Genomic DNA, 24,189 nt, shown 5'->3' on the forward strand with positions numbered 1-24,189 from the left:
ACGGACGCGATACAAAAAGCGTCGCAAATATGGAAAAAAGTCACGCCAAAAATTGACCATGGATGCCGATCCGTTATGTGCATCCCTGATCAGCGCTTGGCGGGACGCACGGATGGATGTGATACAAAAAGCGTCGGGGATACGGAAAAAAAAAAGTCACGCCAAAAATTGAGCAGGGATGCCGATCCGTTATCTGCATCCCTGTTCAGCGCTTGGCGGGACGCACGGACGGATGCGATACAAAAAGCGTCGGGGATACGGAAAACAAAAAAAAAGTCACGCCAAAAATTGAGCAGGGATGCCGATCCGTTATCTGCATCCCTGATCAGCGCTTGGCGGGACGCACGGACAGATGAGGTGTAAAAATGGACAGGGGATACGGAAAAAAAAAAAAAAGTTATACTCACAGTACCCAGAGGACTAGCAGGAGGATCACTGACCAGAAGAGCTGCAGAGGAACAGATGGCAGAGAGATGGACAGCTTTACAGGAGCAGCAGGCAGATCAGCAGAATGCCCAGGAAGGACCCAGCGATGGACGCAGATGTGATCAGGCCGGTGAAGACAGGTAAGAGGACGTCGGGGGAGAGCAGAGGGGGAGAGGGGGGGGGTGAGAGCAGAGGGGGGGGGGGGAAGCAGAGGGGGAGGGGGTAGAGCAGAGGGGGAGACCGGAGAGGGAGCTGCAGAACAGAGATAATGGGGGAGGCAGTCAGATCGCGGGGGGAGCAGATCGGGATGTCGGGGGGGGGGGGGGGGTTGGGGGGAGCAGATCGCGGGGGGGGGGCACGGCAGGGGCTACCATGGCAGCGCGCAGGGGCACCACGGGAGCGCGCAGGGGCACCACGGGAGCGCGCACGGGCTGGCTGCAAAGTGAGCACAGTACTCACGTGCAGCAGCGGTGACAGCTAGGGCGGCGGCGGCGGCAGCAGCGGCGGTGGCGTGGTACCACAAGTACCAGCCACTGCACGCTGCAGACATGTTGGGGGAGGGCTCGCAGGCCAGCACAGGCCTGGGGAGGGCGGCCACCGGCAAATCACACCGCCCCACTGCACACTGATTGGAGCGATTGCGCGTCATAGCACGATCGCTCCAATCAGTGCTGCAGGGGCTGGGGGAGACATGTTTGAGGTCCACCTATGATATGCTGCAGCAGCTGCGGCATCTCATAGCTGGATCTCACAGGATCGCACTAATTCGGGCATTATTTTTGCCGAAATTAGTGCGATCGATGTGGTTGGCGGTTCAGATTTGAACAGCCAATCACATCGATCGTCGATAGGGGGTGGCGATGCCGCCCCCCCTAGGGTCAAGCAAAGGTCCCCTGCTGTAAGAAACAGCAGGGGACATCATTTGAAAGCCGTTGCTATGGCCACGGCAATCAAATGAAGTTTAGGCAGTAAAATTACGTCCCTGGTCGTTAAGTCACGTTAAAATAGGACGTAATTTTACTGCCCGCGGTCGTGAAGGGGTTAAAAAGGTAAAATATGTGACTAAAGTAAAATTTTTGTGGACAAAAGTAAAATTTTCATTTATTTTTCCTACCGCATTGCTTTATTTTCTATGAAGCATGTGAAAGGTTAAACTTTTTAGATGTGATTTTGAACAGTGTGAGGTGTGCATTTTTTAGAATGGTGTCACTTCACTTAGCGTATTTTCTGTCACCTAGGCCTTTCAAAGTCACTCATATGTGATGTGGTCCCTAGAAAAATAGTTTTGTAAATTTTGTTTGAAATGTTATTTAGCCTTTATTTTGTGTGACATAACTCCCTGATTTAAAGGATTTTGCTACCTCATCTGAGAGTAGCATAATGTAGAGACCGAGACCAGCGATTTATCACTTTCTGAGCTGTTTGATTTTATGTCAGTGACAGCAATGTTTTCTCTGCTGTAGATCTAGCAGTTATACAAAGCTCATGAATATACGATACGATAAACTTTATTGATCCCGTGGGAAATTATGGTATCACAGCAGCACAATTTAAATCATAAGATGGATTACTTAATTGACAAGCTGAATATGCTGGACTACCTGGCAGCATGCCAAGTATGCCAAGTAGTCTTCTAATGATAATTTACTGCTGATTAAACAGTGATATTTTTTATCAAAACTACACTAAGCAGCCCAGTAAGTGAAACACCGCTGGAATCAGGATCTATACCCGTACATTATGTTGCTCTCAGATTAGGTGGCAAAAACCTGATAACTGAATCCCTTAAAGGGCATAAAAATTCAAATTTAGAAAATTGTGAAGTTTTTAAAATTTTTGCCAAATATGTTATTTATTTTTCACAAATAAACACAAAAACATTGCCCTAAATTTAACACTATCATGAAGTACATATGTCACGAAAAAACATTCTTCGTATCACTGGGATCTATTGAAGCATTTGAGTTATTACCTTATAAATTTTGTGAGGAAATAATATAATTTATTTGTAAATTATTTCTGCAAAGAGTCACACTGCCAGTTTTGCCAACATTTCAGCTCTTCCATTCAGAGCCTTCGTCTGGGCCAAATGGATCTAGTGATATAAAATTTTAAAAATATCAATTTTCAAAAGAGAGACCAAAAAACAAACAGCAAATAAAGTATATACAGTAAATGCATGTGAAATATTTTGTCGGGTAATCATACATTGATAATTTGCAAAAATGAGCATGCTGGGGAATTATGTGGTACAAGTATACAACAGGTCACGGATGACACATGCAAATTATGCAATCAGAGATATAGAATAAATGCAATAAGGCACAAAAAACCACCATAATAAATAATATACTATAATAAAGAACAGGCGATGGCATCCAATCCAAAGGTACATCATTAATAATATCTAGAAAAATAGGGCCACACAAGCTAATGATAACATGGTAACATGATATGACATAGGGTACACTGGGGTGGACACTAGGAAGCTCTGTAGAGTAGTAATGGATGCCTTGTGGGCAGAAGCAAGGTAGAGTAAGTGCCTGTACAGGGTATGCTATGTGATATCATGTTGCCATGTTATCATTAGCCTGTGCGGTCCTATTTTTATAGATATTATTAATGATGTACCTTTGGATGATTACCCAACAAAATATTGCGCATGTTTTTACTGTATATACTTTATTTTCTGTTTATTTTCTGCTTGTTTTTTGGTCTCTCTTTTGAAAATTGATATTTTCTATTTTTTTTATCACTAGATCCATTTTGCCCAGACGAAGGCTCTGAATGTAAGAGCTGAAATGTTGGCAAAACTGGCGGTCTGACTCTTTGCAGAAATAATTTACAAATAAATTATATTATTTCTTCACAAACTTGTGTGTGCCAGAAATCTATATTATTATTATCTCCTTTTTCTGAGCACCGATTTATGGTTGCATCAGAGCTTTATTCATTCAATATTACCTTATAAAGTGACACTGGTCAGAACTAAAATAATTGGCCTGGTTAGGAAGGTGAAAATAGGTTGGGAGATGAAGGGGTTAGAGATATTTGGTTAGGTTTGTTTTAAGACTTAAAAACAACTGTAAATCACTGTTTAACTGCAACTAACCTGCTTTGCTTCCTGCCAGTTTACCAAAATTTCACTCACTTATAGCAACTTTTCTTTTAGTTCTGCTCTTAGACACCTTAACTTTGTATATCCCCAGTCACATAGTTAATTCTACCTGGTTCATTTTTTTTATCCATTTGTGAGGTTGCACACCGTTCCCACAGGGTATAATGGTGAGTTTTACTCACTCACTGGCTGCGGTGCAAGGTAGCACAGGAAACACAGTTTATTGACAAGTCAAGCAGTTTATTAAAGGGGTGGTTCACCCATTTTTTTTATTTTCTGTAGGAGTTCTACTTACCTTTCTAGGCGTTTTCTCCATTGTCTTCTGTTTCCAGTTCTGGAACTGAGCGGCGCTTCCTGCACACTCAGTGCCGGTCACATGACCCCCTGGAGCTGTGGCCGCCAGCATCCTCTGACGTCCCGGCATTTCCGGGCTCTCAAACAAGACGGGTACGTCAGAGGAGGCTGGCACCACTCAGATTGAGTGACAGGGCTGTAGGCAGTAACTACCGCACATCACAGCCCAGCATCGAGGGGAGGAGCCGGAGGACGTCAGTGTGGAGCCGGCTAGAGCCCTGCAGATGGTGAGGCACGGGGCGCCAGTGTGCAGTACAGGGGGGGGGTGTTCTTCAGCTGAATCCCCCCCTGCACGTAAGTATGTGATCACACTCTCCACCCGCCCGCTCTGCTGCGATGTCAGGAGAGCGGCCGGTGTCGGGCAGTGTGATCATCTGCTCCTCCCAGCAGCAAGACACTGACAGGCATGTCACCGCTGTGCTCTGCCATCTGTCCTGCTGCATGGGGACTAACTGTCTGCACTCTGTCACCTGCACCACAAGTCACAGAGTGGAGACAGTTGGTGACAGAGCACCTCTGCCCCCCCCCGTTCTTTCCCCACTCTCTTCTCTCCCCCCACTCTTCTCCCCCTCCCCTCTTCCCCCTCTTCTCTGCCCCCCTCTTATCCCTCTCTCCTCTCCCTCTCTTTTCCCTCGCTCTCTTCCCCCCCTCGCTCTCTTCCCCCCCTCGCTCTCTTCCCCCCCTTGCTCTCTTTTCCTCCCCCCCGCGCTCTTTTCCTCCCCCCGCACTCTTTCCCTCCCCCCTCGCTCTCTTTTCCTCCCCCTCGCTCTTTTCCTCCCCCCCTCGCTCTCTTCCCCCCCTCGCTCTCTTTTCCTCCCCCCGCGCTCTTTTTTCCTCCCCCCGCGCTCTCTTCCCCCCGCGCTCTATTTTCCTCCCTCCCCCGCACTCTCTTTTTCCTTCCCCCCGCACTCTCTTTCCCTCCCCCCCGCACTCTTTCCCTCCCCCCTCGCTCTCTTTTCCTCCCCCCTCGCTCTTTTCCTCCCCCCTTGCTCTCTTTTCCTCCCCCCCTCGCTCTCTTTTCCTCCCCCCCTCGTTCTCTTTTCCTCCCCTCCGCGCTCTCTTTTCCTCCCCCCCGCGCTCTCTTTTCCTCCCCCCCGCGCTCTCTTTTCCTCCCCCCCGCGCTCTTTTCCTCCCCCCCCTCGCTCTTTTCCTCCCCCCCTCGCTCTCTTTTCCTCCCCCCCTCGCTCTCTTTTCCTTCCCCCCCTCGCTCTTTTCCTCCCCCCTCGCTCTCTTTTCCTCCCCCCTCGCTCTTTTCCTCCCCCCTCGCTCTCTTTTCCTCCCCCCCTCGCTCTCTTTCCCCCCCCTCGCTCTCTTTCCCCCCCCCCTCGCTCTCTTTTCCTCCCCCCCTCGCTTTCTTTTCCTCCCCCCCCTCGCTCTCTCTCTTTTCCCTCGCTCTCTCCTGACATGGTCAGTACAGAAATCTCTCCATCGTGGAGGAGTGAGAGGGAGTAATAAACATGGAGTCCCTACTTTGTCTGTGTATTTATTTCTAATAAAGTATTTTTCTCTGTGTGGTCTTTTTATTGGAGATTCTTAATGGCCAGGTCAAACTTGGCCTGACATTAAGAATCTCGGGCTTTATACCAGCTGGTAAAACATAGCTGGTATTAACCCCTTATTACCCAGCGTGCCACCTGCCATCAGGGCCACTGGAAGAGTTGGATACAGCGCCAGAAGATGGCGCTTCTATGAAAGCGCCATTTTCTGGGGCGGCTGTGGACTGCAATTCGCAGCGGGGGGCCCCAGAAATTTTGGGCACCCTTCACTGCGGATTCCAATCCCCAGCTGCCTAGTTGTACCTGGCTGGACTCAAAAAATTCGGCGAAGCCCATGTCATTTTTTTTTTTTAATTATTTCATGAAATTCATGAATAAAAAAAAAAAAGGGCTTCTCTATATTTTTGGTTTCCAGCCGGGTACAAATAGGCAGCTGGGGGTTGGGGGCAGCCCGTAGCTGCCTGCTGTACCTGGCTAGCATACAAAAATATGGCGAAGCCCACGTCATTTTTTTAAAAAAGTTTTCAGGCAAAAACCTTTATAAAAAAAAAAAAATGCTTCCCTGGATTTCTATTGCCAGTGAAAGTAACACCAAGCAGCGGGGGTTAGCAGCCAGTAGCTGCTTGGGTTACCCTTAGCAATAGAAAATGCAGCGGGAGCCCACAAACAATGTGATTTTTTGTTTGTTTTTTTTTTTTTTTTTAGTGAATTTTTAAAAAAAAAATCGACATGGGCTTCGCCCATCGAGCACCAGAGCATTTTACTGCTCAATTCATCCCAAGTAATCAGATGACTCCAGTGTCAGCCGATTACTTGTTCTGTGTCCCCCTGCATCCATTGCAGCGTGTACGGGCTGTGAGGTCAGCGGAGTTCAGTCCAACACTGATCTGAACTCAGCTGAACTCCAGCCTGCACACGCTGCGATGGATGCAGGGGGGACATTGTAACAAGTAAGGTCTAAGCCACACGGCGAGAAACACAGTGCGAGTGGAGTGCGATAAAACATCGCATTCCACTCGGACCAATATTAGCCTGTGTGTTAGCGCACATGAGCGATTATTTTCTCCGCCCTAATTGGACCGAGAAAACAATCGCAGCATGCTACAACTGTAATGCAAGACTCTCTCTTTTACCCATTCAAGTGTATGTGGTGAGAGAAAAATCGCACTGCACTTGCGGTACATCGGTGGACTACGGAGGAGAGAGGGAGAGAAATCCCTCCCACCACTCCTCAGTGCTGGCCCACCCCTCGAGTGGCGGTCCGCCCCCGCTGCTGAGTGTCTGCTCGCACAGTTGGACCTCAGTCGCAGGGACACACGCATGACACTCAGCTCTACTGTACTGAGCGTGAGCCGAGTGTAATGCGAGGGGATCGCAGTAATCCCCGTGTGGCCCCAGCCTGATCGGCCGACACTTGAGTCAGCTAATCTGAACTCAGCTGAACTACTTTACACACAGCCCGCACACACAGCCCGCACACGGTCACATGTGATCGGCAGCAGGCAGCGACTGCTGTTAAGGCTACATTCACATGACCGTTCCGTTTTTGCGGGCCACAAAAAACGGTCCTTTTGTTTCACGGATGCATCCTAGTGGCATCCGTGTGACATCTGCGTGCCTTCCGGGTTTTTTTGCGGACTGCAAAAAACGGAAGCAGCAAGAAAGATAAATAGATGAGTAGATATAGAGATGAATAGATAGATATAGAGACAGAGGGATAGAGGGATGAATGAATGAATGAATAGAGGGCTGGATAGATAGATAGATAAGAAAGACATATATAATGTCCTACCCCCCTGCATATTCTAAGCTGGCACCCTTTTGTGACTGTCATGTGGCACTAAGGTGCTTAGTCTTGTATTTAGCCAAAAAATAAATAAATAAAAAAAAAATGTCATGCGGTCCCCCTATCTTTTGTAGCCAGCTAGGGTAAAGCAAACTGCTGCAGCCTGCAAACCACAGCTGGCAGCTTCACCTTGGCTGGTAATCCAAAACAGAGGCCCCCCCCCACACTGTTATTTTAAATTAACTAAATAATTTAAAACAAAAAACACGGGGTCCCCCGAAATTGGATCACCAGCCAAGGTAAAGCGGACAGCTGTGGTCTGGTATTCTCAGACTAGGGAGGTTCACCGTTATTGGACACTCCCCAGCCTAAAAATAGCAGGCTGCAGCCGCCCCAGAAGTAGCACATCCATTAGATGTGCCAGTCCTGGTGCTTCGCGCCAGCTCATCCCGTTGCCCTGGTGCGGTGGCAAACGGGGTAATATATGGGGTTAATACCAGATGTGTAATGTCACCTGGCATCAAGCCCTGGAGTTAGTGATGTCAGGCGTGTATCAGATACCCGACATCACCAACCCAGGCAGTAATAAAAAAAAAAAAAAAAATAGACAACAAACACATTTTTATTTGAAAAAACACTCCCCAACACATTCCCTCTTTCACCACTTTATTAGAAAGAAAAACAAATCCAGGTCTGGTGTAATCCAAGGGGGTCCCACGATGATCCATACCATAGTCAATGTCCCAGTCAATGAAGAACAGAATGTTCCCTATTTGCTGGGAGAGCCGTGCAGTGACCTGAGCTAACATCAATAGGTCAGCCCAGGTCACTGCAGGGCATGACGAGTGCTGCTATCAGGAGGTTAGCGAGGTATATTGCCTGCGATGATCGCTGAACTCCTGACAGCAGCGCTGTCACCGAGTTCAATGACCGCCGCCTTCACAAACAAAGTATCGCGAGCGGCCCGTGACGTTACCACTAGTCACAGTCTCATGTCGACAGCGAGAGGTGATGTGACAAGCGGCGGGCATAGAAGGCAGTGACGACCGCTGACGTCAGGAGGGCAGGACTTCATCACCGTATGTAATGAACTTACTAACCTCCTGACGGTAGTGCTTGTCATCCCCGCGGCTGCTGACATTGCAGTGCGGGCCGCTGCTGACACTGCTGAGCGGGCAGCCGCGGGGCTGGAGCGGGACACTGACTGCACGGGCACCCAACGGAAGTCACATGGAAGTGCTTCCGTGTTGCTTCCGGGAATTTTGCGGACCCATTGACTTGTATTGAGTCACGGTTCGTTATTACGGAACAGAATAGGACATGTTCCATAATAACGGAGAGGACATACGGCATCCGATGTGTTTTTTTTTTGTAGGATCGGATGCACATGGAAGTGCTACCGCGTGCCATCCGATCCTACACAAAAGACATTGAAAAGATGCTCCTGTCTGTGGGGCCGCAAAAAAAACCAGGAACTGACCAGGACAAACGGAACGGTCATGAGAAGGAATCCACCTGCAGCCATTGCAGCGTGTGCGGGCTGTGAGATCAGGAGTCAGCTGACTCCAGCGCCGCCCGATAAATTCTGTGTCCCGCTGCAGAAGGATCCGGTAAAATAACGGTTGCATGCGCTGCACATTTAATCCACAGGATCCGGTCATATGCGGTTTGCGGATGATACGGACGACACACAGACTAGGCAAGAGGGAAAAAAGCAATCTCATCACCCCGTCACTTTTTTTTCCCCAATTATTTTTTTCACATGTTGCGCCGGCTGATAATCATAATTTCTGTGTACACACACACACACACACACACACACACACACTCACACACACTCTCACACACACTTTCTTCCCCTGGTTGTGTGCAGAGCTGGCAGCTTCGGATGTCTCTGTGTGATTTCTCTCATCCACACAGGGAAGAGGCAGGGAGGAGGCTTTGGGTGGAGATCTGAGGGGGGTGTGTTAGATAAGCTAGACACCGCCCTAGAGCCACAAAGAATTCTGGAACTTGTAGGAACTGAACACAGGAAGTCAGAGGAGAGATTAACCCCATCAGAGCTGGAGCCAACAATGAGCATGTGCTGCTAGTGCACAATAAAACCTAATTTTGCTGAAAAAACATAATAGATGTGTTGAGGGGCACATATTAGCAAGATTTATCAGAAAAAAAAAATCAGTTTTGGTAACTGGACAACTTCTTTAAATACCTCATAAACTGGACTTCAACAACATAACAGAGCCTCTTCTGGCTTAAAGGAAAACACACATGGATACCAGTCTGTTTTCTTCAGAGAGGTTTCTATGCCTCATTTTATAAGTCCAACAACCCTTTTACCTCTCAGAGGTTATTTCCCCAAGAATCCGGTTTTCCCAGTCCTTGTAAGTCGCGATACCCCCACTCAGGTTCCAATATCACTTAGCCAAAGTATCCCAGTGGAGCTGTCTCCCTCCACTTGCTCCAGACAGATCAAGTGAACCTTCATTTCCATCAGAAAGTTCCTCCCAGAGGTTTCAGACCTCTACACATGGTCCAGGCCAGGACTCTCCAATCCTCTCTTTAGGCAAAGGATTCTTCCCAGAGGCTTTGCACACAAAAAGCCCTCTCACAGTGAACCATGTGCCAAATGAACAATCAACATTTTACAGCAAGTGACACGTCATGTGACACCCATAGGCGGGGGATATGTAGGTGACCAGACCCACCCATCTCTCCAGCCACTTGTAATACTCAACCTGTGAACACTAAAGCAAAACATATGGCACTAAAAGTACTAGCACTTCTGAGGATTACACCACTTATGAGGTGCATACCGGCCATTCATAATGTAGCCGGTTGCCTTATCACATATCTTCCCTGTCTGTCCAAAGCCGTGGGCTTTGGCACCTTCATATACCAGACGAGAGAACCTTCTTTGTCTGCTTTGGGCTTCAGCCCTTGACACACTGTCACCATCACCAGACCCTATTCAATTAACCCACCTCTTACATACACATCCCGGTGAAACCTATGCCTCCATGATTGCCTCCAACAGTTAGGCGGGCTTTGTACGCTGCGACATCGGTAACAATGTGTTACCGACGCTGCAGCGATAGTCCCCGCCCCCGTCGCAGGTGCGATATCTTGTGATTGCTGCTGTAGCGAACATTATCGCTACGGCAGCTTCACATGCACTCACCTGCCCTGTGACTTCGCTCTGGCCGGCGATCCGCCTCCTTCCTAAGGGAGCGGGTCGTGCGGCGTCATAGCGACGTCACACGGCAGGCGGTCAATAGCAGCGGAGGGGCGGAGATGAGCAGGATGTAAACATCCCACCCACCTCCTTCCTTCCGCATAGCAGCCGGGACGCAGGTAGGAGATGTTCCTCGCTCTTGCGGCTTCACACACAGCGATGTGTGCTGCCGCAGGAACGAGGAACAATACCGTACCTGTCGCTGCACCGGCATTATGAAAATGTCGGACCCTACACTGATAATACGATAACGACGTTTTTGCGCTCGTTAACCGTATCAAAAAGGATTTGCATACTACGATATCGACTGCGACGCCGTATGTGTGTCACTTTCGATTTGACCCCACCGACATCGCACCTGTGATGTCGTAGTGTGCAAAGCCCGCCTTTGTGTGGTAGTGAGACTCTTTAAATCAAAACTACCATCTGGTTTAACTAGTCCTAGTAGAGGTTTCTAGCCCTCTAGAGGGGCTATTGTCTACATTGTCAGATAAGCTATAGGGTTTCTTAGCTGTGTCCCTGAGCATCGATCTAACAGAGGACTCTACCTCTAAACCTATTGCATTCAATTTCTTTAAGATGTCTCTGGTTGTCTGTCTAATGTCAACTTCTGTCGCCTTTTCTCATTAGAGACATGTCGCTCCATTTTTCTTTTTTGGATTTAGCTTCTGACTTATCCGCAGAACTTCTTCTTTTCCCTTTACCCTGGGATGAAGGCGGTCGCCATCCATTATCATTTTGACGTTATTCATCAATTTTCAGTCTTTCACGCCTTAACTGATGTAGTTTTCTTATGTATGCCACACTATACTAAAGAAAAATAGGCACATATCTAAGACTCTAATGTTCCGACAACAAAGAATTGAACTATGCCATCTTCCATAGGCAGCTTGTATTAACACCGCAAATTATTACTCTCACCACACCGGACTTATCTACTATTTTCTGCATGACTCGTCCATTTCTTATAATGACTTTCCTCACCAGAGCCCTAGGTACCAGGATGGCATCTTTCACCAGACTTAGAGTTTTCCTCGTATGCTCCAGCCGTCTAGCGGCCTCTTCAATCCTCAACCGTATAATGCTCTTTGTGTGGACATATCTTAAATGCATGTCACTCAGGATAGCCACCCTCTTCACTGTCACTTCAGTTGTGGACAGTATAACTAACTGTTTAGCCTCAGGTGACCAATTCACCCTGCATTCTTTCACAGCCTTCTTAAATTTGTTATGCACAGACTCACTGGCACACACTTTTCTCAACTATTTGGGTACGTTTAGGCTATGTGCGCACACTGTGTTTTTTTGACTCTGCATTTTTGTGCGTTTTTTGCCACAAAAAACGCACCCACGGCAAGAACGCATCGGTAAAAACGCATGCATTTTTGCCGCATTTTAGTGCGTTTTTGGTTGTGTTTTGCTGCGTTTTTCCAATGCATTGCATGGGTGGAAAATGCATTAAGGCTATGTGCACACAGTGCGTTTTTTGCGGCGTTTTTCGGGTGCGTTTTTGGCCTCAAAACTGCATGATTTTGCTTCCCCAGCAAAGTCTGAGTTTTCATTTTTGCTGTCCACACTTTTTTTTTAAGCTGCGTTTTTGAGCTTAAAAAAAATGGACATGTCAATTTTTTCCTGCGTTTTTCTGCGTTTTCCCCCCATGCAATGCATTGTAAAAAGGCAGAAAAACGCAGAGATAAACGCACCAAAAATGCAGCCAAAAATGCATCAAAATGCATTTTGGTGCGTTTTTGCCGCATTTTTTGCCGCGGGTGCGTTTTTAGCGGCCAATGCTGCCCGCATTCTCCAAGAAATGTGATGTTGCACACTGTTCACCCAGGGTATAATGGGTTTTTTTTAGTCACTCACTTACTGCGGTGCGAGGTAGCACAGGAAACATAGTTAGTTAACAAGTCCAGCAGTTTTAAATACCTCATAAACTGGACTTCAACTGTGACACCCTGGCCTATCAGGTCGTCACAGGGTATTGTGCAATCTGCCCTTCTGCACAGTATCCACCTCCTCCTTGGTTACGGGTCTCTGACCTTTGGTGTTGCCAAGAACAAGCTAATCAAAATCCTAGGGAACAATCTGCACCACACCCACCAGACACAACAGTGGACGGCCTGAGTGGAATAGGGTCGCCCACTTGGGGGGTTGGTTAAAGGGGGTCAGGAGTGTTAGGAGACAGTGTAGAGTTTGCGGTGACTCTCGAGAGGAGAGGTCAGGAGCTGGGCTCCTTGAAACTACTAGGTGGCAGACTGGTAGGAGCTGCACCCTGGTCGCAGGGGATCGTGACAAGGGGCATGGACTGTCAAGGAGGACAGCCGGCGGCCTTGTGCCATCACCGGGCAGGGGCCATGGCACGACAGGGTACGTGGACCCTAGGTCAGGAAGAAGCTTCAGGCGTCCTGACAATTTTCCCGACAAGGACGGAGCCTTCAAGATCCGTTCTCCACCCGCTCCAAAATCGGGGTACTAGCGCAAGGAGTGGGATAGGACTTTCGCAATACACGGTCCAGAAAATCCCAAGTGTGAACCCTGAGAGCAAGCTCACCCAGTTAGCCATACTGGTGAGCGGGACCCGACCAGTTTTATACTCAAGGGACCAAGCAGAGAAACTAGGTGCCACGGTAAAGGTCACAGACTAACAGGCAACACCAACTGGCATGGGATCCAGGCGTGCTCCCTCCCAGCGGCAGCAGTGTCAAGAACTTTGGTTTGCCACAGTTGTTGGTGTCAGAGTTATAGAGTGAGTACACGAGTGACCCTTACCGTCTAAACAGCACCTCCTCGTCACCCCCATCGAGTCCCGGGGCATTCCCCCTACCCGTGCAGGGGTTAAACACCTGGCTGACCACACCATCGCCACCGGGTACTCCCAACTGCAGCGGTGGTACTCCACCTTACCACGCACCACGGATCACAAACGTCAAACAAAAACATCCCGTGTAAATATCCCCCCTTTTATTCCGAGTGGCCGCGCGACCCCGGGTCTGGAGATCCCTCGAGCCAGCGCGGATCTGGATCCGAGCAGCCTGGCTGCTGACGCGGGGGCGGCACACAACAAAATAACAGAGCCTTTTCTGGCTTAATGGAAAACACAAACAGAGAACAGTCCATTTTCTTCAGCAAGGCCTTTGTGCCTCAATTATAAGTCCAACAACCCCTTTACCTCTCAGAGGTTATTTCCTCAGGAACCCGGTTTTCCCAGGCCGTCTAAGTCACGCTACTCCCGCTCAGGTTCGGATATCACTCAGCCAAAGTATCCCAGTAAAGCTGTCTCCCTCCACTTGCTCACTCCAGACAGATGAAGCAAACCTTCACTTCCCTCAGAAGGTTCCTTCCAGAGGTTTCCGACCTCCACACATGGTACAGGTCAGGACTCTCCAATCCTCTCTTCACCCTGAGTATTTTTCCCAGAGGCTTAACACACACACACACACACACACACACACACACACACACACACACACACCCTCCTCACACTGAACCATGTGCCAAGTGAACAATGTTCATTTTACATCATGTGACATACCCATGGGCAGAGGGTATGTAGGTGACCAGACCCACCCGTCTCTCCAGCCACCTGTAATCCTCACCCTCTGAACATTAACGCAAAACATGTGGCACTAAAGGTGCCAGCAATCCTGAGGATCACACCACTTATGTGGTACATACTGGCCATCAATAAAGTCACCTTCTTACACATTTCAGTAGTACTTGATATTTTCTGTTCGACCCTTGGTTAAAGTCTACTTGATGGACTTCAAAATTGTGAATATTGTTTACATCTAGCTCATATGTAAACTTATTTTTCTCTTGGAAAAGTGATAAATGGGTGATTTTCATGGGTAGCACTTGTACCGGTTATACTCTACAGGCTATTTAACGTGTCCAATAGAAAGAAAAGGCCAGCTAACCAAAACAATGTGTAATTCTCCGAAACTGTGAGCCACACTTCTGCTGTGGGCAGAAAACAAAGTACATCTCAAACTTTTATCATGAAATTATAAAATCATAATTACATTCAAAGACTTTTCCATAAACATTATCACCAACACATTTCTGGTGCTTGTAGCACCCTTACTACTGTGTAGGATGACTATTAGTTTAACTTCCAGCTAATTTTTCTTTTCAGGTTTCGAGGAGAACTTTGACTCTCAGGGAGAACTGATTCTGCAAGATTCCTTCCAAGTTTGGGACCCTAAAACATTAATACGTAAAGGAAGGGAAAGACACATTTTTCTCTTTGAGATGTCTTTGGTTTTTAGCAAAGAAGTAAAAGATTCCACTGGAAGAAATAAGTATATTTACAAAATGAAGTTATTTGTAAGTAGCTTAATTTGTTAAGTGCAATTTTTTTTTTTATTATTGATGAGTAGTTTGTTGGACTCACTTTGTTATGATGAGTGTACACAGTAATGGTAGACTCTTCCCAAAAGCAATTTGCCTTTCTCTAACTTGAAATTGTGAAGCCAATAGCCGTTATCATAATATTTTAATAGAGTGGTCCTAGTTAAAGGGAGTCTATCACCCACAAAACATTAATTAAACCATGCAGGTCTATAGCACAAAACTGAGAAAACGCTGCAGACAGGAGCCAGTGCTGAGGGTATGAAATGACACCTATATGAGCGCAGCTGCTGTAGATGCAGAGGCACTGATTGACTTAATGCTCATTATGCACATTGAGGGGGTGTAATATTGTACTGAGCCCCCTAATTTGCATGCAAAATAAATAATTTTATTATGGCCGCTAAACTACTAAAAACGATAGTACAGGAATTATCTTTATAGGAGCTAGGTACCCTACCTACTCTTTCTGTATGTGTTTAAAAGATGCCCTCCCATTCAGTGTTTTTTTCCCTCTAAATCTGCATATAAAGTAGGTGAAATAAGTATTGAACATGTCACCAATTTTCCAAGTAAATATATTTGTAAAGGTCTTAACAGGATTTTCTCACTAGATGTCGGCAACAACTCATCCAATCCACACAAGCAAATAAATCAAACAATAGATTAACATAAATTACATAGTTACATAGGTTGAAAAAAGACCTAGGTCAACCTTTCTCCACTAATTATACATTTTGTCATTAAGTCATTATGTATGTACTGAGGAAATCAGCCCTTTTTTAAAAGTTGTTACAGTACCTGCCATTACTATCTTTTGCTGTAGGGCATTCCACAGTCTGACTGCTCTAACTGTAAAGAACCTTTTTCTATTTAGCTGCCGGATTCTGTTTTTTATCACTCTGTGAGTGTTCCCTGGTCCTTAGTATTGTCTTTGAAAGGAATAAGTCATGTGCCAGTCCTTTATATTGACCACACATGAATTTATCCATATAAATGAGATTTCTGCTGTGACGTCTTTTTTTTTTTTTTTTTAAATCTAACTTTTTCAACCTCTCATCATATGTGAGGCCTTCCATTCCTTATAGTAATCTAGTTACCCACCTTTGAACTGACTCTAACTTCTGAATGTTCTTTTTTAAATGTGGAGCCCAAAACTGGATCCCATATTCCAGATGTGGCCTTACAAGTGATTTATAGAGGGGTAACAATACTTTGGGATCACGGGATCTAATCTCTCTTTTTATACAGCCTAGAATCTTGTTTGCTTTAGCAGCTGCTGCTTGACATTGAATGCTGCTGCTCAGCTTATTTGTAATGAGAATATCCAAGTCCTTCTCCTGTTCTGTAGTCCCGAGTTTACTTCCATTTAATGTATATGCCGCTATAGGATTACTCTGTCCTAGGTGCATTACTTTAAATTTATCAACATTAAATCTCATTTGCCAAGCATCTGCCCATTCTGACATCTTATCCAGATCTTTTTGTAATATTGTACTATCAAGAGAAGTTTTTAATATCCTACATAATTTGGTGTCATCAGCAAAGACTGACACTTTACTATCAATCCCATCCACAAGGTTATTAATAAAGAGATTAAAAAGAATCTATCCTAGCCCACATCCCTACGGTATCCCACTGCTGACTAGCTTATTTAGAGAATATACCATTTATGACTACTTTGTTTCCTATCGTTTAGCCATTTCCTTACCCAGTTGCATATAGTTTCCCCTAGTCTCTGCTTCTGGAGCTTCAGTATAAGGCTATTATGTGGTACAGTATCAAATGCCTTTGCAAAGTCCAAATAAATCACATCAGCTGCATTACCAATATCCAGGTTTTCACTTACCTTATCATAAAAGCCAACCCCAACATGTTGGTTAAACACGACTTAAATTTCATGAATCCATGCTGTCAGTTATTATATTATTTTCTGCAATATATTTTTGCATGTCATCCCTTAAAATGCCCTAAAAAACGTTTCATACTGCTGTTGTCAGGCTTACTGGAGAGTAGTTGCCTGGATCCACCCTCTTACCTTTCTTAAATATCTGTACCACATCAGCAATCCTGAGGCACCAACCCTGTTACAAGTGAGTCTAAGAAGACGAGATACAGTGGTCTGTAAGAATGAGAAATTGCACAGGGAAAAAAGTATTAAAAACATAACGAGGTACAAAAATGAAAAAAAGGTACGACTAATGATGGATGAAACTGCATATATCCGAACTCAATGAGTCAAACCACCCAGTTCAGGCCCGGAATTAATGCTGGATATCTGGCCAGATGCCGATCCCAAATATAAGTCGATGGGGAACATAATCTTGCCCTTTAAAATGGTAATAGAAGTTATAGGGAGATTAGAGTAGGCGCGTTATACCTACCAGTGTACCGCGCAACGGTAACACTACTTCCGGGGCCGCTCATTAACCTCATGCACATGCACTGTTTCCCCCGCCCACCGACAGTCCCGTCATCTGTCATTGGTCACAGTCAGACCGCATCCACCTTGTGTGACCGCATGTGTGACTGCTTTGAATCGCATATGCTGTCTGTGTATGTTTAGTGGTGTAAAAATAAATGAAAAAAATTGGCATAGGGTCCCCCCATATTATGATACCCATCACAGATAAAGCATACAGCTACAGACTGCAGCCCCCAGCTGTGTGTTTATCTTGGCAGTGTATCAAAATAATAGGGACCCTATTTGTCTTCTTTTTTTTTAATTATTTAAATAAACAATGTTTTTAAATAACGGTGTGTGTTCCCCCTCAATTTTGATGCCCAGCCATGTAAAATCGACAGCTAGGGGGCTGATATTCTCATGCTGTGGAGGCCCATTATTATTGCCCACCCCCCTAGCCTAAAAAAAGCAGCCTGCAGCCACCCAGGATTGTTGTGTCCATTAGATGCAACAATTCGAGCACTTTACCCGGCTTATCCCGATTGCCCTGGGGCAGTGGCAATTAGGATAATAAGGGGTTAATGACAACTCACAGCTGCCGCTAAGCACTAGATTAGTAATGGGACATGTCTGAGACCCTCCCATTACTAATCTGTAAGTGAAAAGAAATAAAACCAACATCAAAATAAAATACAAAAAACACCCCTTTATTAACCCCAAACACCCAGTTCCGACAATCCATACAAGATCCCACGATGATTCCCGTTTTGCAACTTACACGCTGAAGTCACAGCGTGCAGGCACAGAACATGTCTGCATGCTGTGGCTTCACGCACAGACTCAGCCGCAGCGATGAGCGGTGATTTCACTCAGTTTATTTTCAGTCACAGGTTGAGGTTCCCACGGTAACCCACTTGTCACCATAGATAAACTGACCTCAGGTAACCACGCTGAACTAAGTGATCTCACCTCAGATGAGGTCACTGAGTTTATAGACCTGTATCTCCTGGCAGAAAACTGTGGTTTTCTGCCAGGAGATGCAATTTGATGCAGAAAACTGGTGCTTATATTTCAGCACCAAATTTGCATCTCCTGGCAGACAACTGCACCAAAACGATATCAAAACTGTTTTTGTGCTTTTTTTTGCTAAGAGATGCAGATTTGGTGTTGAAATTTATACACCATATTCCTGCACCAAATTTGTAACTCCTGTCAAAAAAATCACATTAAAACTGCATGTATTATGATGTGGTTTTGGTGCGATTTTTTGCTAGGAAATGGAGATGTGGTACAGGAATATGGTGGATAAATTTCAACACCAATTCTGCAGAGCCGAAATCATCGTGGGTCCTTGTATGGGTTATGTCGGAAGTGGGTGTTTGAGGTTAGTAAAGGGGTGAAGGGGGTGTTTTTTTGTTGTATTTTATTTAAAATAAAGGATTTTTTTCTGTGTTTTCTTTTCTAGAGCTTAGTAGCAGCTGTCCTTAACTCCTTATTACCTCAATTACCACCGCACCAGGGGTATTGGGATGAGCTAAGTAAAGTTACGGGAATGTTGCATCTAATGGATGCAACAATTTTGGGCTGCTATTTTTAGGTTGGGGGGAACCAAATAATCATGGGCCTCCTCAGTTTTAGAATTCTAGCCTTCAGCTATTTACATTATCATGGCTGGATGTACAAATTGAAAGGGGGGAGGATCGCATGTCTTTTAAAAAAAAAAAAAAATTATTAATTTAAAAAAATTAGTAAGGGGTCCCTCTTATTTTGATACACAGCCAAGAAAAGCACATGGCTGAGGGCTGCAGCTTGTAGCCGTATGCTTTATCTTTGCTGGGTATCAAAATATGGTTGACCCTACACCAATTTATTTTATTTATTTTTATGCCACGATAGAGAAGCAGACAGTGTCTGTGATTCTGTGATTCCGAGCAGTCAGACATACACAGATAGCATCTGCTATTGAAATCAGTCAAACATTCTGTCGCACAGGGTGGGGGTGCATTCTGACTGCAAGCATTCACAGATGCCAGGACACTGGTGGGCAAGGCAAGCAGTGCATATGCATGAGGTTAATGAGCAACCCCAGAAGTAGTCTTACAGTTGTGTGGAGACTGGTAAGTATAACGTGCTTGCTTTATTCTTATTTATTTTCTTTTTCCTTTTGTTTTTTCTTTTGTCTCTTTATTACCAGAGCGACCAGATCCGGATAATTACCCGGAGTTTCCTGAGAGCTCTGGGCCCGGTATTGGTGCACAGGTACTAGGTTACCCGTGCGAGTCCAGACTTTTACAGTCCGGATTCGCCCACCGATAGTTATCTCACCAGCTATAATTGACTGTATCAGTAAATAGATAAGAATCCTTACTTTCGGTAAAAATATCAGCTGATTCAACTCATGGCGTATAAAAAGATATTTAATTACGCAAGGGGGGGAAGACATGAAGGTCAGGGATTACTCTTGTCCCCTTACCTGGCTTTTTTTTTAATATTATTCTTTATTGGCCCAATAGGTGTCCCAAAGTGACCAAACGCTCTCAACATGATCTACCGTGTTATTTGACAAGGCAGATAAATACTCCATCCTTCTCACATCTTGGATCCGAGAATGGGGATCTGTAAGTGAGGGTGGATGGGCCGATCTCCAGTTATGGGCAATCAGACATCTAGCTGCTGTAGTTATATGTAACAGTAACCGCTTCACTTTTTTCCCCAGCTGAGCAAGTGGTATATTTAATATATAGAATTTAGGATCCAGGGGAGCACGAAGGCCAGTTACTTTATATATAAGGGATTGCACCAACCTCCAGAAGCACTGGATAATGGGGCATACCCAGAATATGTGTGGTATGTCTCCTCCTGTAGCTCCACACCTCCAACAATTGTCAGGTATAGCTGGGTTTAGTTTATGTAGTTGTGATGGGGTGTGATACCAATACATGAGTAATTTATACTGATTTTCCTTATAGACATAGCATGAGGATGTCTTAGAGGCAGTATCCCAGATCCGTTACCACATACCCAAGGGAATGGTCTCACCAAGGAAATCTTCCTATTTCCTCATATATGTATGATTTGGCTTGTCTACTGGGCAAGGGGTAATTAAAATACGGTATACAGTGCCTACAAGTAGTATTCAACCCCCTGCAGATTTAGCAGGTTTGATAAGTTGCAAATAAGTTAGAGCCTGCAAACGTCAAACAAGAGCAGGATTTATTAACAGATGCATAAATCTTTCAAACCAACAAGTTATGTTGCTCAGTTAAATTTTAATAAATTTTCAACTTAAAAGTGTGGGTCAATTATTATTCAACCCCTAGGTTTAATATTTTGTGGAATAACCCTTGTTTGCAATTACAGCTAATAATCATCTTTTCTAAGACCTGATCAGGCCGGCACAGGTCTCTGGAGTTATCTTGGCCCACTCCTCCATGCAGATCTTCTCCAAGTTATCTAGGGTCTTTGGGTGTCTCATGTGGACTTTAATCTTGAGCTCCTTCCACAAGTTTTCAATTGGGTTAAGGTCAGGAGACTGACTAGTCCACTGCAACACCTTGATTTTTTCCCTCTTGAACCAGGCCTTGGTTTTCTTGGCTGTGTGCTTTGGGTCGTTGTCTTGTTGGAAGATGAAATGACGACCCATCTTAAGATCCTTGATGCAGGAGCGGAGGTTCTTGGCCAAAATCTCCAGGTAGGCCGTGCTATCCATCTTCCCATTGATGCGGACCAGATGGCCAGGCCCCTTGGCTGAGAAACAGCCCCACTGTATGATGCTGCCACCACCATGCTTGACTGTAGGGATGGTATTCTTGGGGTCGTATGCAGTGCCATCCAGTCTCCAAACGTCACTTGTGTGGTTGGCACCAAAGATCTCGATCTTGGTCTCATCAGACCAGAGAACCTTGAACCAGTCTGTCTCAGAGTCCTCCAAGTGATCATGAGCAAACTGTAGATGAGCCTTGACATGACGCTTTGAAAGTAAAGGTACCTTACGGGCTCGTCTGGAACGGAGACCATTGCGGTGGAGTACGTTACTTATGGTATTGACTGAAACCAATGTCCCCACTGCCATGAGATCTTCCCGAAGCTCCTTCCTTGTTGTCCTTGGGTTAGCCTTGACTCTTCGGACAAGCCTGGCCTCGGCACGGGTGGAAACTTTCAAAGGCTGTCCAGGCCGTGGAAGGCTAACAGTAGTTCCATAAGCCTTCCACTTCCGGATGATGCTCCCAACAGTGGAGACAGGTAGGCCCAACTCCTTGGAAAGGGTTTTGTACCCCTTGCCAGCCTTGTGACCCTCCACGAAATTGTCTCTGATGGCCTTGGAATGCTCCTTTGTCTTTCCCATGTTGACCAAGTGTGAGTGCTGTTCACAAGTTTGGGGAGGGTCTTAATTAGTCAGAAAAGGCTGGAAAAAGAGATAATTAATTCAAACATGTGAAGCTCATTGTTCTTTGTGCCTGAAATACTTCTTAATACTTTAGGGGAACCAAACAGAATTCTTGTGGTTTGAGGGGTTGAATAATAAATGACCCTCTGAATAAACTTTTCACAATTTAAAAAAAAAAAATAAAAAAAGAAATAACATTCTTTTTTGCTGCAGTGCATTTCACACTTCCAGGCTGTTCTACAGTCCAAATGTCACAATGCCAAGTTAATTCCGAATGTGTAAAGCTGCTAAATCTGCAGGGGGTTGAATACTACTTGTAGGCACTGTATATCTGAGATGAGGCCTTTAGTAGAGACCCCAGCTCTGCATAATCTCTCAAAGTGTAGGGATAGAGACTTCTAAGGAGGTAAAAAGGGAGTGCATCAGGTGTCTAATTTGTAAATACCAATATTGGGAATTGCCAGGGAGATTAAATTTAGCAGATATGGTGGCGTAGGGGAGAAGGACTCTAGAGTGTGCGTCTACTATGTCAGCAAAGCAAAAGAGTTTCCTGTCAAACCATGTTTTAGTCGCTGTACCCTGCATACCGTCTGGCATTCTGGGAATAAAAAGAAAAGAAGTCAATGGAGAGTGTTCAGATTTAAGTGGAAGCATTTTGACACAACAGTCCCATATCCTCTTCGTGAAGGCTATAGGGCCTAGAGTATGTGGGTCAGGCTTGTTTGATGAGGTGCCCCAGAGGTAGGAATTGGGGTGTATTGGGGCGAGCCATAACTTCTCTATTTCCATCCATCTAGAGAAGGCACTGCGATTAGACCATGCAGGGATTTGGCGTAGATGTACTGCCCAATAGTACCTAGTAATATCAGGGACCCCTAGGCCTCCTCTCAGTTTACTGTCAAACAAAGTCGTTTTCTTAATTCTATGTCTCTTGTGGGACCAAACAAATTGAAGTATAATAGACTGCATGCTGCGCAACTCTTTGTATGGTACACACACCGTAAGGGTCTCAAATAGGTAAAGTAGCTTCGGCAGGACAGACATTTCGACCACGGAGATTCTTCCAAACAGAGACAATGGGAGCTTGTTCCAATTGAGCAGGAGCCTTTTTATCTCAGTAAATAAACTAGGATAGTTCTGCTGGTATAATAGCTTATACTTTGATGTTAGTTGTATCCCCAGGTATGTCAAGGATATATTTTTCCATTTATAATTGTAGTTTTCCTGTAAGGAGGAAACTCGCCCCTGTGGAATATTAATAGGCAGGGCTTCCGTTTTGCTCTGGTTGACCTTTATACCCTGACAGCCTTCCAAATTGTAGTAATAGGGAATGCAAATTCGGGAGGGTGGTATGTGGTTGGGACAAAATCAATAGGACATCATCCGCCTATAAGGATAGCTTAAACTCCTTGTCTCTCACCAGTACTCCACGTATATTAGGGTCAATGCGTATAGCAGCAGCCAATGGCTCAATGCACATAACAAAGAGCAGGGGGGACAAAGGGCATCCCTGACGAGTGCCATTGTGTATCTGAAAGGGTTGAGATGCGGCATAAGGAAGTTTGACCGATGCTGAGGGGCATGAATATAAACTTTTCAGGGCAGTGATAAATGCACCTGAGATTCCAAAATGATGCAATGTTTGAAACATGAATGGCCACCCCAGACGGTCAAACACCTTCTCCGCATCCAAACTAAGAAGGAGTGCTTCACTCTCTGTCTTATTAACAACTTCTACTAAGCCAATAATCTTCCTGGTGTTGTCCCCCCCTTGCCTACATGGGACAAAACCCACCTGGTCTTTGTGTATTAGGTGTGGGAGCAGGACCGAAAGACGTAGAGCCAGTAGTTTAGTAAAGATTTTCAAATCAGCATTAAGGAGTGCTATGGGCCTATAATTGGCACATTCCATAGCATCCTTCCCCGGTTTGGGTATGAGCGTAATATAAGAATGTAACATACTTGTGGGTATAGGGGAACCCGTGAGGAAGCTATTAAATAATTTAACTAAATAGGGGGTGAGTCGATCCGCAAATGCTTTGTAGTAAAAATATGTCAGACCATCTGGACCCGGTGATTTTCCATTAGGAAGTAATTTAAGCACATCTTCTACCTCTTCACACGTGATTTCTTTTATTCAGTGTATTTACAGCACTCTGAGTAAGAGTAGGCAACTTACACTGCTCAAGAAAAGAGTGGATTAGCGCCCTCTGCTTTCCTGGGTCTGTAGGAAGAGAGCTAGGCAAAGAATACAGTCTTGATAGATAATCCTGAAAGATCTTTGCAACTTTAGTGGGGTCATAGAAAATATTCCCCCCCGAATCTCTCAAGGCATAAACGGATGAGTTCCCCCTATCCTCTCTAAGTTGGCGAGCCAAGAGGGAGTGAGATTTATTTCCTTTGTCATAGTATTTATTCCATGCTATAAAGTAGTAATTTTTATTACTATTTTTATATTTTTATTTTTATTACAATATTGTTATATTGACCTCAAGGTCGTTCAGTTGGGCACGAGTCTTTACTATGCCTCTAAGGGTACGTATTGATGGGTTAAGGGTCATCCTATTTTCTAAGTCTCTGAGACTTCTGAGGAGCTGATTTCTCTGATAAAGTCTATCTTTTTTGATACG

At 45.3% G+C, this 24,189-nt stretch overlaps 1 protein-coding gene across 14 annotated transcripts in view; it reads left to right on the top strand.

The window, feature by feature from the left end:
• The window catches only part of TRIO (trio Rho guanine nucleotide exchange factor), a 3,493,742-nt gene that overhangs the window by 1,197,602 nt on the left and 2,271,951 nt on the right, over positions 1-24,189 (top strand). For all 14 annotated transcript variants that reach the window (XR_012724343.1, XR_012724344.1, XR_012724345.1 and 11 more), the window contains exon 33: positions 14,554-14,744. Coding sequence is in view for 11 of the 14 variants with exons in the window: in XM_075314973.1 (XP_075171088.1) it covers positions 14,554-14,744 (191 nt within the window). In the remaining 3 variants the exon portion in view is untranslated. The remainder of the gene's footprint in view (positions 1-14,553; positions 14,745-24,189) is intronic.

This window comes from Anomaloglossus baeobatrachus, chromosome 6 (assembly GCF_048569485.1).
Source record: "Anomaloglossus baeobatrachus isolate aAnoBae1 chromosome 6, aAnoBae1.hap1, whole genome shotgun sequence".
Classification (NCBI taxonomy): Eukaryota; Metazoa; Chordata; class Amphibia; order Anura; family Aromobatidae; genus Anomaloglossus; species Anomaloglossus baeobatrachus.